We start from the raw sequence: 19,726 nt of genomic DNA, 5'->3' as shown, positions 1-19,726 counted from the left end.
ATTAACTTTGGTATTATTACTAAATTTATTATACAAATAAAAAGCATTACTAACACTCATCTGTAGTGTATGGATAAAAATCTTTTTGTACCACCTCATAGTTTTCCTTTCGCAAGGATAGTAGGAAACCATTTGATCCTGCAAATCAACACCAGACATAAATTTATTATAGTGTATAATTGCTGCTGGCTTCACAATAACATTTCCTCTTTTATCGGTGACTTCCATCATTTCGTTGTCATGCTCTGTTGATATATACAGTACGTATCGCTTGTCCCTCCATTTGCCGATATGTACACCATTTAAAAATAATGATTTATTTTCTCCTTTACGGAGTGTAACCGTAGCGAGATCTATCGGATTACCTTTTCGATTTTTATTTAAGGTACCAGTGCAGTAAGTTTGACGATCTAATAATTTGTAGCCAAATCATATGAATTATAGTAATTGTCCATATAGACGCTGTGTCCTGAGTACAATTTGTCTTCGAGTAACTTCAGTACAATTTTTTGAGTATGTCCTATGCCGGATGTATCATCCCCTGCACCACCATAGATTTGAAATTTTAGCACGGTACCCTCTGGTTCTGCAAGTACGTACAATTTGATTCCGTATTTGTGCCGCTTATTTTTGATATATTGCCTAAACTGTAAGCGTCCACGCCATAGCACCATCGATTCATCTAGCGACAATTGTTTGCCCGGATAATAAATTTCATTCATTTTTTTATTAAAGTGGTCTACTATAGGACGAATTTTAGCCAGTCGGTCTTCAGTAGATATTTCAGAGGAAAAATGAAGACAACGTAATATCAACATGAAGCGATTGCGTGACATAAATTGCGCAAAGCAAGGAATATTAAAAAGCCAATGCTTATTCCAATAATCACTTAATCTATTCAGTCGAATAGTGCCTGTGTGCAAGACTAATCCAAGAAATGTTAATAGGTCAGCTCTTGTTAACTCTTTCCAGGCTGTTATTCTAGAGTATTTTTTGACACCTGGAGCCTGTAGTACACGATTGGCATTGACATTAGTTTCACGCACTATCAAATCTAGAATATTATCATCTAATAGTAAGCGGGAATGTCTCAAATGGATCAGATGGAGCTGACACTAACAATTCTTGGGTTTTGGTGAACTCTATGATATTCATCCTCCCATCTGTACTCCAAAGAGATGTAGCTCCACTTCCAGATGGTACTTCGTCTGGTCTTACAACTGTAGATTGCGAGAATAATGACGAATGTGCATTTTCGTTTAATGGTAACCTTTGTGGCAAATCTTCACAAGGAAAATTAAACGAAAGGGCATCGGACATTAACATGGATACAGATGGAGATGCTGAAGTATTCAGTAAATTGTCAGGTATGTGAGGTAGTTCTCCATAAACTTCTAAGATAGAAGGGGAGGTAGCCATTTGGTAATCTGGAGATACTTCTTGAGTAAGTTTCTCTTTATTGCGTTCTTCTCTATCACATAATAATAAATTGTGTACTTGCTCTGAACTCTTCTGACATTCTGGCGGCTAAAGTTTGTCTCTTCGATTACGGCGCCTAGTTTCAAAAATACTATCATCACTGTTATCGCTACCTTCTTCTCCACGGCTCACATCGTCTTCATCACAACATTGAGAAAACGCATCTTCTTCACTCGAATATTCAAAATCTTCCACACTACTATATGTACTAATTTTACGGGCTTTTTTAGTACGGGAACACGAAGTTAAACGGCTACTAGAGCGCTTGGAAGGGCCTGGTTTGTCAGTCATTTTAGAGTAAATAAGTGTAATTTTCAAACGTCCCTATTTTATAAAATAAAAGCGCGAATCAAAATCCAATAGTTGTTTTCGACGCTTAATATATCGAGTGTATGGCCACGTAAAATACGTACTGCTATCACAATGGCCGGAGCTGTACTAATGCATAGAAACAAACGAGTCGCGAGACATGGCGCCGTGTATGCGGCCCCCCGCCCCCACACGGCGCCGTGTACTCGGCCAGTTACATCTCCACGGCGCCGTGTTTTTGGCATTGAATGTGTTAAAATTGACATAAAACGTTTAAATTTTCTTATTTTCAGTAAAATTTGGATCTGCTATACAAAAAATGCATTTTTTTAGATTAGCTAAGTACATCTGTATTTGTATCTGAATGTAATATTTTTCAGTAGGCTTTCCACCTTTTATATAATTCAAATAAGTTTTAGCAGTTGTGGGACACTTAATTTCTATTATGTAGTCTTGACAGATACCATCTGGTGATCCTGCAATCATAGGGTATTTAGAACTCAAAATTAGTCCAAACTTCCTGATATTTTTATTTAAGACTTGTTTCAAAGTTTGTCTCACTGAGTCTTCTAAAATCCTTCCCCTTTTCATTGCTGGAGTATCTGGAATCTGTCCACCCATAATTAATGATATCAAGGTACCATCTAAGACCTTTGATGGTACCTTGATATATATAGATACATCGACTTACATCAAAAGCTCTTGAGGCTGTTATCCGTCCGTATCTTAGTTCATTCCAAAGCCTGCTTTTAAATTGATTTCGTGTTTGAGATTCAACTTTTGTGATTGTGGCATCTGTTATATTAACATTACCTATAAATATGTCACAGCATTTTTCTTTAAATTTAACAACAAGCTGATGCATTGAAGTTGTAGGTATATCAGAAAGATTAGTGTCAGGCTGGTAATTTAATAACTCACAATCTTCTATTTTTCTTTTTTTTTGCTTCTGCTAAATATTTAGTGAGTATGCTTGGGTTCGATGGCAGACTTGGACTTCTCTTGGACATTTCTTTGGCTGTTATGTACTTTAACCCTGGGATTGTAACAGATTTTATTGAAACGCGAATGGTAACTGGGGTGACCAGTCACCCCTAACCTTCAAGTAGTCAATAAAACACAGTTTTTATGGAATTAACTTTATATTTATTAATTAAACAAACAAATAGGAACTTCTTTCCGAGATCAATCAGTTTTCAATAGAATTAAACAAACAAAAACATTAAAAATATAATTTAAACACAGCTCAAACAAATTTCCCTTCTATGTTCAGGACATACTGGCTTCTTGCATTTTGTGCACACAATTTTGACTTTTAAATCATTTCACGTGGGCACAACACACACCTGGCTTGCTTCTGTAATTTTGAAGGGGGTTCGCCTTCAGAAATTTCTTCTGGAATGTCAAGAATAGCACGTATAGTGCTAGCCAATCCGCGAGGTAAATTTGACTGTAAACGTCTTTTCATATGTGGCTCAACCAACTGCAAGGCCATATTTTTTAAGAAACCACTTCTATACTTCTTAGCTGGTGTATTAGGATTTTTAGCCTTGAGGTACAATATCATGGCATTGATATTGATGCCTGCCTGATCTAACATCCCAAAGAAGAACCTGTGAGGCCAGCGACGGGTGCCTCTGGCTGTCGAGTAATTATGCATCATTTTATCAAAAGTGTCGACGCCTCCCTTCGTAGCATTGTAGTCATCAATTATGATTGGCTTGCTTGTAGATGGATTTATTTCTTCTTTGTAATGCATAGTAGACAGCAGTATAACAGACTTGTTAGTCTTAGGAGTAAAAGATACTAATGTCTTTTCTCTATCAAATGCAAACTGAGAAGACAAAGGTTTCTTATTCTTATTCGGCAAAAACGAGGGCGGTATCTCACGTTTGTTTTTGCGCAATGTTCCAATACAAGTCAGCTTGTAATCCTTCAGTAGTAAATCAGCAAGTGGCACTGACGTAAACCAATTATCAAAGGTTATGTTTCGACCAGATCCTTTGATGCTATCTGCTAATTTTGTGACGTAGTCTGCTGCGGACTTTGCTTTGGTTCCCTTGCCTATATAAGGGGTAGCATCAAACAAGGATGGCGAACCTTTATGCGTATACGTGCAAATTTTCTGGAATAATATTTAATGACGTCGCAGCCGTGCCATCAAATATTCTTGACTTTGTGATCAGTGGAAAAATAATGTAAAAAACAATATCAACTCAAAGCTCTATATTTACCAAAAATACAATTACAAGAGCAATTAAAAATTAGTGCGACTTCTGTTGTTGCAGATTGGACGATAATTGACTTATATTGGGGTTGTACGATGTTACTTTTAGCAGAATGCATGCTGAACTTGATTCATCAGTCAGTCTATTTCTAACAGAGTCTTTGATGTTATTCATCTCTGAAAACAATGACTCGCAGGCATATGTTGATGAAAATACAGTTAGAATAGCGTGAGCCAGCTTCTTCAAACAATTAAATGTTTCTGGCAACGCATTCCAGGTTTCTAAAATTTTATTAGGTATTGGCATCTTTACTTATATTACTGGTCAATCTTTCTGTTTCAATTAACTCTAATTCTTTTCTCATGTCTATGAATTTTTGTATCCAAATTGAACTAGATTGGAAATCAATCAGCTGCATTTCAAAATCTTCAATTTCCAACCAATCGAACTGGGAGAAGTTCAGTGTATGAAAGGTCGTTACATCTGGGTACATAATAAACTTGACCGTTTCTGATAATTCTTTGAACTGAAAAAATCTTGTTGAAAATTCCTTAATTGAAGAATCAATCACAGAGATAAATTCCTCAGTAATGTTTTCTGCATTTGTTGTCTCATGTATATCAGATTCATTGATATATTTTTTCAAGTATGGAAAATACTTGTAGTTTTTTGCGATAATATCGTTTCTGAAAACTTGCAGTTTAGCCTCAAAGGCGCGAATGAGATCGATCATGACGATTATTGTTTTGTTTGTGCCTTGAAGCTTCACATTTAACGTATTTAAGTGTTGGCATATGTCTGTAAAAAACATCAATTTTGAAAGCCACATGACGTCCAAAAGCTGTGGTTCCGGTGAACACTGGAAAATATCACAAAGCAATTGAAAATTGCAACATTGTACAGTCTACGGAAGAGTTTTTTGTACCAAACTCTGTTCCTCACACGTTCCACGGGCTGAGCAGACAGAAATTGATCTTTCCTGTCTATTCCTCCCATGGTCTTGTTGTAGTCGAGTACTATGCTTGGTTTATAAGTCAGTCTGTTGTATTTGTCTGTAGTCTCAATTTGAAGGTTATGATATGTTGAGATCAAGCTCACAATGTTAGCATCTCGCCATACCAAAACGGACAAATCAGAACAGTACGTGGCCACTACTTCACCTTGTCGCAATTCTGTCTTTTTTAGGTGTCTCACTGCGTCAGGAAGGAATTCACGATTGAGTCTAAGTGTTCCAAAACAGTCTGTCTTTTGATTTTTAAGACATCGCAATAGTAAAGGACTATTATAAAAATTGTCCATTACTAATGTATGTCCACGGTGAAGCAGGGGCTCGATCAAGTCGTACACAATCTTGGCAGTAGCCGTTGTAGGTCGGTCATTGTAAAAACACGTCGGTAGACTGTTATTCGTCTCGTCATTATCAGGTCTGTCAATCGGCTGTTCGTCGTCTGGTTGGTCCACCTGTCCGTCTGTATTGTCAGCAGTCACTTCTGTGTCTTTGCCTGTGTACACAAAAAACGCCCAGAGATAGCCACTAGCCGAATCACACAGCTCATATGTTTTCACACCCACTTTTGCGGCCTTGGACTTTATCTTTTGGGCGAAACTCAGCCTGCCGTGCCATTTGAGGAGTGATTCGTCAATGGCTATCACTTGCGAAGGCATGTACAGAGTCGAAAACTTTTTGTTAAAATAATCAAGTATGGGTCGTATCTTACATAGTTTAGTCTTGTCCTGTAATGTCTGCGTGTCGGCAAAGTGAATCATTGTTTTTAACAATAGAAATCTGTTATAAGACATTATTTTTGAAAAATATTGGAATGTTCCAAACCCGTTAAATCTAAAATATGCCTCTTCTTCCGGTAAAGGAAAGAGGCCCTGTAGGATTTGTATTGTTAAAAATGTGATCATTTCGTTTCTGTCGGTAGGAGACCACCGGTTGAACCGAGAGTGAGTGGATAGCTGATTCTGCTCTCGCAGCAAAGCTATCTTCTGCTCTGCGTACCGATTGGTCTCTGTGCAAATAACATCGATAAAGTCGACGTCGAACATCTTTTCGAAAATGTCAGTCGGTCGAGTCTGGACATTAACGTCAAAAATTTGGTCCTGACGTTCCAGTAAATATCTCACGCTGACCGTGGAAAGTCTGTCTGTCTTTACTCCAGTTAAAAGTGTAACTGTCATCGGGCATAATGTCACGTACAGCTCGATCATTAGCGTCATCTTCCGCCTGTAAAACTTTGGTCTGAAAAGCAGTTAAGTCATTAACGCATGCGGGTTCAACCGCAGCGTTACGCTCCAATCTAATCGGGAGGATATCACTGTCCAAGTCATCAATATTTAGGTTGTCATCATTGTCACTGTCATAGAAGTCAGCAGTCGCAACCACTCATCCATGTCAGTTGCATAACTGTGATCATTGACACCTGAAATAAACTTTGTATATAAAACCCATCACCCTTACTGATACTAGTATGAATAAACACCGGCTATCAATACTAACAAATTGCTGGGGGACCAGAACTACAAGGGCTGGAAGTGGATGCCGCGGCAACGACAACTTCTGCACCGATTTCTGTACAAAAGAAATTTAATTGAACTAAAAACAATAAGAATTGATCAGAATCTGATTCTGACTTTTGATTGGTAAAAGTTAGTTAATTAGCAGTCAGAATCAGATTCTGAAAAACATTTGCTTTTTGACATTTGCTGTTAGGTCCAGTCTCTTTCTTCCAGCTTTGTTGACTGAAACAAACAGATTTTTCACGCAAAATTATTCTTACCATGACTCAAATAGACAGAAAAAACATACCGGGTATAATAAGAGCTGCATCAGAGGGACACCGTTCTGTAAAAATAACTTAACTAAAAAATAACTGAGTAGCCACGGACTTCTGATGAATGAAACAGTACACGTTTTTTATCATAGATACGTATAGTGTCGAAAAAAAAGCTATTTCAACGATAACATAAAGAAAAACGACTTAAAAATTAACAAGTCTGTTGGGCTGCCATAGCCGCCCTAACGTTCAACCGTAAAAATTTTTGAGCGACTATAGTCGCCCGGACGTTTGAGTGGATATTTTCAATTGTACGTATCCAGTTACTTATAGTTGGGACAATGGTAACTTCACCTTTTTTGGAGACAAACTTCATTGAATTTAGGACCACTTTTGATTTTTTCCAAATTTCGTGGTGCTCTGATCTGGGTTTCACTGACAAAAGGAGTGGTTTTCCACTTCTTTTAGAAGAGATACTACAGCTACCATTCATAGAGTCAAATAATTCATCAAAAAATAATAGAATGTCAGCTGTATCTTTGCATTCACTTGGCAGTAAGCCCTGATCTGTAATAGAAATATAATATATTTAATTCAATATCAAGTGTAAAAAAATTAAAAAACATAGTAGAGCCTACTCTACTATTCAAAAATTATTGAATCATTATTATTAATGAAACATTAATTATTTTAAACTACTGTGGATAAAAAACAACGGTTTTTGCATTACAATAAAATTTCTATTTTAATTTTTTTTATGAGATCCCTCTTAATTTTGTTTTCCATCTCAATTTAAGGGAAAACTATAGCAACTTCTCTAATCTTATCATATAAATGAAACTACAAATCTAACCGTAATTATTATACTCACCAGCTAAAAATCCCATATTTATCCCTACACTGTGCCTAAAAACTTGACTGGCGTATTTAACCTTCATTTTGGGCACTTTTTCAGGATCACAGTGTTTTCACTTAACTTTTTAATTAATCTTACTCCCTTATATGTTGAGTTATTTCAAAAATTTTCACAATGTGGTCCCACTTTGCTGTTTTTTTTTAATGCCATCTATTGTATAGGAAAAATCTTTGTCCTAATTCCTGATACCTTTTATTAAATGTGGAACATCAAATAAAGGAACCACTTCTTCATTGTCCACCTCAAAAACTCCATGTTTTGCTTCTTTGCCAGCTTTGCATATTCCTGTTTTTTTTTCTTTTATTAAATAGTTGATAGCGCTTACATTTGAAGTTCCTTGGTCAGAAACAGTAGCCAGAACTTTAAAGCAAATTTCATTTAATTTTCTTAATCATCGATGATAATTCAACTTTTTTTGTACTGCCGGCACAAAATGAATAGGACAATGGCTGTTTGTAGTTTTTCAATATTCCTCTAATCATAAATACTAATACAAGATCAGTTAGTTCTTTACTAACGACTTCGCCATTATTCACTAATCCTGTAATTTTATCATTTCGCCTGCTGTAATCCAGGTGAGGTGTTAGGGCCATCTCATCAAAAATTAATGTGTCCAAATTTGTGGCTTGGTTTCATCCGTGATGCTTGTTTCTTTAACTGTTGAAAAATATTTTCATTTAATCCAGATTTTATATTGGCTTTTGATACCATTTTGTTTAAAGTGAATGAAGATGGCAGCACAAATATTTTTTGCAGCATTCTATAAACTTTTGGCCCCCGTTTATAAAAATGCAGTGCCATAATTTTCTTAGCTTTAGTAAATCGTCTCCCCTTGCTATCTTTTTTACATTCCCTGAATTGCAGCATAGTAAAAATTGTTGCCAGCAATGTAAATCTTGTTTGTGACACTCCTTGAGTGTTTTTATAAAACCGGAGGCGCGGAGGGGGATCAGCCTCCGTCTGCCGTAACGAAGTGAAGGCATCAAGCGAGCAAGAGAAATTGATGATCAATTAGACACCACCCTATTGTGTCATGTTGGTATCAATGTCAGCAAATAAAATAATAACTGACCTGTTATATGCAAAGTTGGTACAGCAATGTTACTCAACATTTTACTCCTGGTCCAATACTTGGATTCAAAATGTATCTGACACACTCTTCTGTATGTAAACACATACATATCATCTAAGGAATGTGAGTTTCCTTCCAATGCTTGTACCCAAGTTTGAAAACGTTGTGAATTCTTAGGATTAGGGAATTTGTGAAGTATAACACCATCTTCACCTATAAAACAAATAAATACATCGAGAGAAATTTCTTACTTAACGGTTGAAACAAGGAACATATATTATTTGACATATTTACTAACATTTTGTCTAGTCAACACGATATATCTACAAGATTTCAATTTTATATATAATTGTTCTTTTAAATGCTATTGCTGTCCCACCGGCAGCAAAAGTTACCACATATTAAAATTATGCCTGCCTCATCCCTGACTATTAAACTACATAATATGCTATAACGTCTTACGACAACGCCAACCACTTAGAAATCCATCTTCAGACGCTCTAAGCATAGCAATTACGCAAAGACGTGCGTTTTAGATAAATTTAAGGATACCTATATAAAAGCGAATAATTGGATACTTACGGCGTTTAGCGCATCTTGGAACACAGCAAACCTTATCTACCGCCATTGCAGAACTAAATGATCTCTATACTAAATGCAGAGAGTAGATAATCGGAGTCCTGAAGTATGCGTGAGTCAATAGTTGTAGCAGGTATCAATTCAAGGAGGAAATAGCCTAGTCGTAATAAAAAGGAAAAACAAATCAAATCACAAGTATCAACGTCTGACCAGTAAGCACAGAAAAACGTCAGTGTCAAAATACTTAAAATAAATTGTTAAAGTGAATTGATTTAGCTTTCAGAAATGTTACATCTATGTTCTACGTAATAAAAGAAAACTGTGTTATAAGAGATAGATCTTCATTTATTAGCTACATTACTTATTTTTTGATAAAATTATGAGTAATTTGCTAAGTATAATAATTTAGTTCAGAAGTTTATATTGTTACCTAATTATTTAATATTCAAATACACTTTTGAACGAAAATTTACTCCATCCCTTGGCCAGTGTACAAACTAAACTTTCATTTCTCGAGCTAAATTTTCTGATGTATGGGTATCCTTAATTTCCCCGGTAGATAACGTTAAAGTTTTAAATTTACCGTCATAAATGAAATGAATCGTCAGGGTCATGTAACTTTTGCTGCTATCGGAGGTCCACAAGTCTGTTGTCAAAGCAATGTAATCTGTTACTTTAAGCATCTCTTGCGTAGCCTTTCTTGCCAAAGAATATTACTCCGGAATTAATTTTTCAACACACACCATTCTTAGTAACGCTTTATCCACATTTTTAGAGTTCACCTTCATAGCTTGCTTAGACGGAAAAGTCATCTGAAGTTGCCGTTTACGTGGTGGTGGTACTGGTGGTGTTTCGCCATCTTCCATTGACTGGAATAGATTAGAGTTCTTGTCCTCGTTGACTGACGTTTGATCTTCAGAACCAGAAGCTACACTTAATAAATCGGAATCACTTTGAGCGGGGGGAATAGTTGTAGAATTTTCAATCTGAGTCGAGTAAATAATAGGATGAGATTTTTTTAGGTGCTTTAACAAATTAGTTGTGTTTTTGAAATCTTTAAATACGGAGTCACAGTTTTTGCACGTTATTTTATCGTCGTTTACATTCTCAAAACACTTCCATACACCTGAGGTTTTTTCGGCGCCATTATATAAAAACAAAATTTTACGTAATTTTATTTTTTTGTGTACAAAACGATTATGTCGTTTGTTTTTAAATTTGGGTGCCTAGGTAAGTCTTACTTTAATAGGGAGTGTTTCCTCCTCTTGACCTAATCACTGCCTGCATACGCCTATTAAGTGACCTGATTAGCTTTTTAATGTCTTCCTGTGGGGTCCGTTGCCATTCTTCAGTTAGGGCAGCTTCCAGTTGATTCAGGGTTTCTGGAATTGGATTCCGTGCTCGAACCGTACGTTTTAGGTGCTCTATCAGATTTAAGTCCGGACTATTGGCTGGCCACTGAATAACTGGAATTTCGACATCCCTGAGATAGTCTTTAACAATTCTAGCGACGTGAGGTCGTGCGTTGTCGTGCATAAGTTGGAAATTATCTCCAATATATCGAGCGTAAGGCATCACATGAGGCTCCAGAATGTCCGTTATGTAAGTTTCAGCATTAACAGCACGATTACCGAAAAAAAACCAGCTCTGTGCGTCCCGGCAAAGAAATACCTCCCCAAAACATTGCAGAGTCTCCACCAAATCGGACTGTTTCTCGAATGCAACACTGAGAGTAGCGTTCTCCTGGCCTTCGCAGGACGTTACGTCGTCCTTCAGAGCCTACTAAAGACATTCGGCTTTCATCACTGAACAATACTGTCTCCCATTGGTCCAGTGTCCATTAACCAAAGAATTGAATTGAATTGAGCAAAAATGTTGTTACGAAAATAAATCATAAACCCGATTTTAATTATATAAGTACTATATTATTTATACTGCGAGTATCGTTAGTGATAAAAATGAATTACGCAACATCACTAGTCATATGGTACTGACAGATATCAACGTCATACAGGCAAATGTCACCCGCACCAAGCTACAGCGCAAATAGTAACTGTATTAATATGACTCAATATCTTTTATTCCTTTCTTCATCTAATTTGTTATAATAATATTTTGGTATAATAAATTAAGAACTTAAATAATTTTTTAAACAAAAAAATAGATCTTATTTAATAAGCTTTAATTTTTATGCTTAATATTGTTACATTCATGTTAAATTTTACATTCAATTGTTTTTTTTTTTTACAATTTATTATGAACAAACTTTATACAAAAAAAACCTAAGGCCAATATTTTTATTATTCTGACTGCTTCATTTACAAAAAAATTGCAAATATGAATTATACAATTAACTTAAAAAATATGATCTTAACTCTGTTAAACTGATTTCATGATGGAATTAGGATCTGGGTATAAAGATTCTTCTCAAGTTAAAAGACAAACTTAAGTTTTAGCTCATTGATTTTGTTTTAACAAATTAAAAATAAAACAAAAACATAATAAAATGATTGTATAAGTTTGGAACCACACACCATTTAGAATTGATAGTTTTATGGAGACCAGCTAGTTTGTGAGTATCGCGTTTAGGTAATGAGAACGACTTGTCTGTTTGAACGCTTTATTGATACTGACTCAATTATAACAATGCTTACATTTATATTTGCTTAGGAATGTGAAACGTACAATGAAATTATGTTAATGTATGGGTGAACCCATGCAATGATGTTTATTTTAATTTAAATTTTATTCTATGGTGGTTCTGTGTGTGTCCCGCACATATTGTTCTATGTAATCACCTTCACAACCTACACATAATCCACACCTAAAAATTAATTGTTCATTCACTCTCGATAGCACTTGTGAGTTTGACTTAATCTGGTCGAAAGCCCAAGTGATTTTCTCCACTAACATTTCACGGCTTGTGATTTCACGTCCACTATACACCAATGTTTTGACGTGTCCCCATCAATAAAAATCTAATGGCGTGATATCCGGCGACCTAGCGGGCCAGGCACGAGGTCCGCCGCGCCCAATCCATCGACCAGGAAAATTGTTGTTTAAATTTAAATAATTCCGGACTTCGCGAGCATTATGCGCTGGCGCTCCGTCATGTTGATAATACATAACACGTAAATCAGCGAGGGGTAAATCTTCCTCTAAATCTGGTAGTGTTTCAGTGAGAAAACGCAGGTATGTTTCTCCATTGAGTCGCTCCAAAAACAGAGGGCCTAGTAAAGTGGAATTTACAATTCCTGCCCACACATTGACGCTAAATCAGTGTTGAAAATGATGAGGTCTAGTCTCGTGTGGATTTTCATGGCACCACAAAGGCTCATTGCGAGAATTGAACAAACCGACTCTGCCAAATGTTGCTTCGTCAATCCATAAAATAGTTGGCCTCTCGTTTAGCACCCAGTTACAAAAAGCAACTCGCGCGGGTTTATCGGGTTCTTTTAATTCTTGGACGCGAATAAGGTGAAAAGGATATTTCCCTTCATTGTGTACAACGCTCCATGCGAAGTATTGCGATACATTAAACCGCCGGGCTGCGTCGTTGGTGCTCGCTGCTGGATTGGCTTCGAAGAACTCCAGGATGTCTTCTTCCTCTTGAACTGTGCGCCTTGGCGGACGACCACTGTCTCTTAAAGGAGAACGGAATTGGCCGTAATCGCGTAATCGCTGTGTGGCAGCTAGCATTGTCACGCGGCTTGGAGTAGCCACATTTGGAAATTTAATCGCATATTGACGACATGCTTCTGAAACGTTGTCATCGCATTTTGCTAAAATGCGAACCATTTCAGTATATTCGATATTGGAATATGGCATAGTGAACTTATTAACTGAAATCAACGGACTGAAAACTGAAATTAGCAATAAGAACACGTTGCGCGGGCACATCAAAGCGTAAGACTGCGATGGCGCATCAAAGCGTTAAAACTGTTTTTTTTTTCATAAAGTCATAAAACAAAAGTTGTTGTTATGATGTTCTCAATCTACCCCTGCGAGGTTGTTAATGTTTTACAAATAACCCTGTATATAACGTTTTTTTAAATGATCTTAACTGCGTGTCGACATAATGAATCATTATTTTTAACAATAGAAATCTGTTATATGACATATTTTTTGAAAAATATTGCAGTGTTCTAAACCTGTTAAATGTGAAGTAATCCTCTTTCTCCGGTAAAGGATACAGGCCCTGTAGGATTTATTGTTAAAAATGTGATCATTACGTTTTGGTCGGTAGGAGACCACCGGTTGAACCGAGAGTGAGTAGATAGCTGATTCTGCTCTCGCAGCAAAGCTATCTTCTGTTCTGCGTACCGATTGGTCTCTGTGCACAAAACATCAATAAAGTCAACGTCGAATATCTTGTCAATTTGAAACGTCTGTCGGTCGAGTCCGGACATTAACGTCAAGAGTTGGTCCTGACGTTCGAGTAAATATCTCACGTCGACCGTGGGAAGTCTGTCTGTTTCTGCTCCAGTTATAAGTGTAACAGTCATCGGGCACAATTATGGTCGGACAAAAGTCGTACATTCGATTTGTGGTAATTGTGTTCATTCAACGGACTAATACCCAAAAGATCGTTATCTTCATCGCCTATATCGTCGTCCTCGTCGTGAGAATTATCGCTTTCGCCTCCCACTTCAATTATAAATCTGTCTGTCTCGTTATCGATTACAGGACCATCGGCGTAAGATTTTTCTTATTTTCTTTTTTCACATGCTTACATTATTTTCTCCATTCTGGTTCGGTCGTTGCATAATCTTCCTCGGTGATTTGGACGATCATATTTGCCTCTTCTCCCACGTTTTTTCAGCTATTCGTCTTTTTAAGACACTCCATATGAGTTCTATGGGATTTAAATCGCACTTAATGCCCTTGCTTTTTCAACAACCTATCAGCCTCATAAACAGGCGGCTGTCTGTGTTCTTTTATAATTTCAAATAACTGGGCTTTTATAATGGTTAGTAAGTATGAGTGATCTTTACTGGGAATCCAGTTTTGCATTTCAGTCTTTGTGCTTGACATATGTTACATAGGTACCTATACCTACGTATAGATATATAGTTTAGGCGTGGCTGCGACCACCCGTATATATTGTGACGGTCGTCGAATAAAAGCAGTGCGTTGTTAGCTAGCGATCGTTTCATTTGTCCATACCTTATCTTGCGTATCTAACAGTGGCGACGAAAATTACCCACATTTTAAAAAGTAAAAATGTCAGGTGCACATTTCGGCATTTTAAATGGTTTTGACCACAATATAAATACGTGGAGAACATATAAAGGGCGTATTTTACAGTATTTCGTTGCTAATGATATCAACGAACAAACAGATGCAACGGGCAGGAAGAGGAAGGCGATCCTTCTCAGCGCACTCAGCGAGGGGACATATAAGCTGGCGTCGGACCTGGTGTTACCTAAGGACATCGAGGATGTACCATACGAGGACGTCATTAAGTCATTGGACAGTCACTTCATCCCTAAGCGAGTGGGGTTTGGGGAAAGGCATGCTTTCTATACAGCCTCACAGCTACCTGGCGAAACACACTCTCAATGGGCTGCGAGACTGAGAGGACTGACGGCACATTGTGGCTTCTTAAACGTCGAGGAAGCGCTTCGAGACAGGTTCATAATAGGCATGCGGTCAGGAATCGAAAAGGAGAAGCTTTACTCGCAAGATTTAACAAACCTCACACTAGCAAGGGCTGTCGAGTTGGCAGAGAATTTAAGCTGCGCACAGGCGGCCGCTGCGGCCAGCGCGACTAGCAGCGGCGTCGTGGCGATGGCGGCAGGCCTTCCAGGGCCCGATACGCAGCTATACAAAATGTCTCAAGGTGAAAAAAAGCGTGGTGTTGCGAAAGATAAGTGCAAGGTGTGCGGTTATACAAATCATAAATCGTCCGAGTGTAAATACGCGAATTACCAGTGTAAAAAGTGTCACATGAAAGGCCACTTACGTAGAATGTGTTCTAAAGTAAACTACGTAGAGGTGGATAGCGGTGACCAGGGTGAGGACGACGATGACGACGGTAACCTGTATTTTATCCGTTCTGTTAGGGGTGAGCCCATGGTAGAAACTATTAAAATATTTAATGTTCCGTATAAGTTTGAAATAGATAGTGGTTCTGCGGTAACGGTAATATCAGAGTCTTATTATAAAAATAATTTTAAAGACGTGCCATTATCAACTACACAGAAACAACTTAGGACGTATAACGGTAAAAATATTTTTTGTGTAGGGATTATACATGTGCCCGTTACCTATGCGAGTCAAACGCACATCATAGCAATATACGTGGTTCGGAGCGGAGGCCCGCCCCTACTCGGTAGAAATTTTATATCAAAATTCAATTTGCAATTAGTTCCCGTTAATTATCATAGTATAGAGAATGAGTCATTTATTACAGATTTACAACAAAAATATTCAAGTCTTTTCTCGGACAAGTTGGGAACCTTTAATAAGTACAAAATTAAATTATCGTTGAGAGATAACGTAAAACCGGTTTTCTTTAAAGCACGTCCGATAGCATTTGCACTACGCGACAAAGTTATAAAGGAAATTGATAGATTAGTCAGTTTAGGTATTTTAGAACCTGTGGAATATTCGGAATACGCTTCCCCAATCGTTCCGGTTTTAAAACGGGACGGGTCGGTCCGGTTATGTGCCGATTATTCCGTAAGTATAAATAAACAATTGCTCGTGGAACAATACCCGCTTCCCACGACTAATGAACTATTTTCTAAAATACACGGCGGTGCGCAGTTTAGCAAACTCGATTTATCTATGGCGTATAACCAATTTACTCTAGACGACGAATCTAAGAACTTAACATGTATAAACACAAGTCGCGGGTTATATAGATTTACCCGTTTAGTATTTGGTTTAGCGAGCGCGCCTGCTATATTCCAGCGGGCAATTGAGGGAGTATTATCGGGTATTGAGGGTGTTCTGTGCTTACTTGACGATATTTTGATCACGGGCAGGGATAAAGCTGAACACTTAGAAAGGTTACATGTTGTTCTTAGTAGGTTACAGAATGCAGGATTGACATTACAAAAGGAAAAATGTACTTTTTTCCAAGATGAAGTTACTTATTTAGGATTTATAATTTCAAAAGACGGTCTTAAAAAGGCCCCAGAAAAAATAAAGGCTATGATAGAAGCGCCGGTACCTACTAATGTTAATCAGTTGCAGTCATTTTTAGGGTTAATTAATTACTATAGGAATTTTGTTCCAAATATTTCGTCTATTTTATGTCCTTTATACGATTTATTAAAAAAAGGCTGTACCTGGAACTGGACTAAAATACATGATAGGGCATTTGAAACAATTAAAAAATTAATGACCTCAGAACAAGTTCTAGCACATTTCGATCCACAGGCTAAACTTATTCTGACTGTAGATGCTTCTCCAAATGGATTGGGAGCAATATTATCACAAATAGGTTCGGATAACGTAGAAAGGCCCATATCTTTTGCATCGCGTACCTTAAGCTCCGCCGAGAAACGATATTCTCAAATACAGAAGGAAGCTACTGCTATTATATATGGCGTGCGGCGTTTCCATCAGTATTTATATGGCAGATCCCTACCATTTATATTGAGGACTGACCACAAGCCGTTATTGTCTATTTTCGGTCCATATAAGGGAGTGCCCGAAATGTCAGCTAATCGGTTACAAAGGTATGCGTTATTCCTAAGCGGCTATAATTATAAAATTGAATACATTCGTAGTTCTGATAACAGCGCCGACTATTTATCTCGCGCGAGTCTCCCTGACTCATCGCTGGCGCAAATGAGTGAAGAGTGCGGCGAAGACGAATCCTGCGACAGAGCTACTTATGTTTACTTCGTAACAGATGACAGTATGCCCGTGACCTTGGATAAGTTACGCATGGAAACAAAAGACGATGACGTACTTAAAAGGGTTATAAATTATATTATAAACGGTTGGCCACGGAAATTAAGTGACAGTAAATTAAAACCATATCATTTGTGTAAGTCACAATTGTCATATGAGAGTGGTTGTGTTATGAGGGGACACAAAGTAGTATTACCGTGTAGTTTGTATGAAACAATTTTAAACGAATTACATTCGTCTCATTTAGGGATAGTTAAAACTAAAGCGGAAGCTAGGTCTAGGTTTTGGTTTCCAGGAATTGATAAAGCTATTGAGACGTTAATAGGGTCCTGTGAGGTTTGTATCCAGATGCGCCCCTCGCCCCCGCGCGCACCGCCCGCTCACTGGAAATTTCCCGTATACCCCTTCCATCGGTTACATATTGACTATCTTGGTCCGATTAAGGGTTGGGTTTATTTAGTTATAGTCGACGCGCACACTAAATGGGTTGAAGTTTATGACATGAAAACGAGCACTACCTCAACGGCAGTGATATTAAAAATCTGTGATTTTATATCGAGATTTGGACTTCCGAGTATCATCGTTAGTGATAATGGCACGGCTTTTTGTTCACGCGAGTTTGAATTATTTTGTAGTTCGAACAGTATAACGCACCTCACGTCTCCGATGTATCACCCGCCTAGTAACGGACAAGCTGAAAGCTTCGTGAAGATAGTGAAAAGAGGTTTAAAGTCATGTTTGTTATCGACCCAGACTATGAAGGACTCTAAATTAAAATTGTTAAAATATTTAATGGACTATCGAAATTCCGTTCACACTACCACGGGCTTATCTCCTGCGGAAATGGTTTTCGGTCACAAAATAAGATCGCGTTTGGATTTATTAAATCCGAAGTGGTCCATACCTTCGTCACCGCTCATATCCGACCTCTTAAAAAATCAACAGTGTTCGCAAAGTGATGCTCAGTTAAAATTAAAAACAAATAACTTTACAATAAATGATATTGTGTTATACAAAAAAAATATTAATAATAAGAATTTTACGTGGTGTAAGGGTATAGTTATAAAACGTTTAGGCAAAGTTGTATACTTAGTTAAGGATATAGAGACTTTATCGTGTTATAAAAAACATATAAATCAGCTAATGTTGTATAAAGGAATCTGCAACAATCATTGGGATAGCGTGCAACTCACACATACAAGCATGCCTGACCTGTCTACGCAGACACAAACTCAGCCGGTCGCATCGCCGGCACAGGTACAGATGTCTCCACCACAGGCAACGATATCGTCACGCGCCTCTTCACCCAGGCTTTCTACGTCTAGTCCTTTCGAAAATCAGAATGGAGTCACACCCCTTGAAGCGTCACTACACGATTCATCTCCGGAAATTAAGTCACGACGGTTAAACAAGGGAAAGAGGGTGGAGTTCTACGAGCCCGAGACTTTCCCAAGCTCTGATGACGAATTTCACGAAGCAGAAAATGAACGTGAGTCACGTCTAGACCCATAGTTGCACTAGGTTAAGAAATTGAATATTTTTAAATTATGTATTGTTTTTTTTTAAAGGGGGAGGAATGTTACATAGGTACCTATACCTACGTATAGATATATAGTTTAGGCGTGGCTGCGACCACCCGTATATATTGTGACGGTCGTCGAATAAAAGCAGTGCGTTGTTAGCTAGCGATCGTTTCATTTGTCCATACCTTATCTTGCGTATCTAACAACATAGTTGAAGCTTTATTGACCTGTACTGTATAAGAGGCATTATCAATCAGCACAATTGATTGTGCAGGCAGATTTCGTATTAGTTTTTCACTAAGATACTTGTCAAAGTTTGTTTGGTTCATGTCATCATGATAGTCGGCCGCTTGTGATTGGGATCTGCATCAGGTATGAAACCCATAGCACCATCCGCGTGGATGATAATCCATCGTGACTCTTTGGAGTCTGACGAAAAAACACCTTCTTCGCTTTGCCAGCATTTTCCAGCGCAGTATGTGGCGTGTATATATGTCTCGTCCAAATAATCCAAGAATCGATAACTCCGGGCGACAATATCGCGTCGCTCCATTAAGACATTTCGTTTTGATCTACATTTTTTGGAATAAAACCCCATCTTTTTCATAATTCTACAAAGTGGTACAACTTCCTTTAAAATCTACTTCAGTTTTCATTTCATGTAATAATTTTGTTACAGTAGTATTCCTTTTTTACAGAATAAAATACATGATTTTTTTTGCCTTGTTTTTATCCAGTTCGATTCTATAAAGCCAGGGACCTCTTTTACGTGGTGTTGAAACCTTAGTTGACGTGCTGGCTGGCTCTCCCTATTTGGTGATTTTGGTCACAGTTTTTTCTAATACACCTGAAACAATTTAGTCGCAGTATTGTTCATTTGTTTAAATAGTGGTTGATAGTGGTATTTTTAGGGTTACACCACAGAATAATAATGGCAGTTCAACATGTGTACCTTTCAGTCAGTTATGACA

The 19,726-nt window shown here is 37.6% G+C and overlaps 2 protein-coding genes across 2 annotated transcripts; one reads left to right on the top strand and one right to left on the bottom strand.

Moving 5' to 3' along the window:
• Window positions 1-4,811: 4,811 nt before the first annotated feature.
• On the bottom strand, window positions 4,812-6,088 carry LOC124541767 (piggyBac transposable element-derived protein 4-like). Its single transcript, XM_047119716.1, has one exon. The coding sequence runs from the start codon at window positions 6,066-6,068 to the stop codon at window positions 4,827-4,829; it is 1,242 nt and encodes a 413-aa protein (XP_046975672.1). The 5' UTR covers window positions 6,069-6,088; the 3' UTR covers window positions 4,812-4,826.
• Window positions 6,089-14,404: 8,316 nt separating this feature from the next.
• Window positions 14,405-18,927, top strand: LOC124541744 (uncharacterized protein K02A2.6-like). Its single transcript, XM_047119688.1, has one exon. The coding sequence runs from the start codon at window positions 14,587-14,589 to the stop codon at window positions 18,742-18,744; it is 4,158 nt and encodes a 1,385-aa protein (XP_046975644.1). The 5' UTR covers window positions 14,405-14,586; the 3' UTR covers window positions 18,745-18,927.
• The last annotated feature ends 799 nt before the right edge of the window (window positions 18,928-19,726 follow it).

The sequence above is a fragment of the Vanessa cardui genome, chromosome 28 (assembly GCF_905220365.1).
Source record: "Vanessa cardui chromosome 28, ilVanCard2.1, whole genome shotgun sequence".
Classification (NCBI taxonomy): Eukaryota; Metazoa; Arthropoda; class Insecta; order Lepidoptera; family Nymphalidae; genus Vanessa; species Vanessa cardui.
Note: the sequence above shows the minus strand (reverse complement) of the source record. Positions and strands in the feature narration are given on the sequence as shown.

Coding starts and splice junctions, on each gene's coding strand:
- LOC124541744 (XM_047119688.1), top strand. CDS start 14,587: ATGTCAGGTGCACATTTCGGCATTTTAAATGGTTTTGACCACAATATA.
- LOC124541767 (XM_047119716.1), bottom strand. CDS start 6,068: ATGTTCGACGTCGACTTTATCGATGTTATTTGCACAGAGACCAATCGG.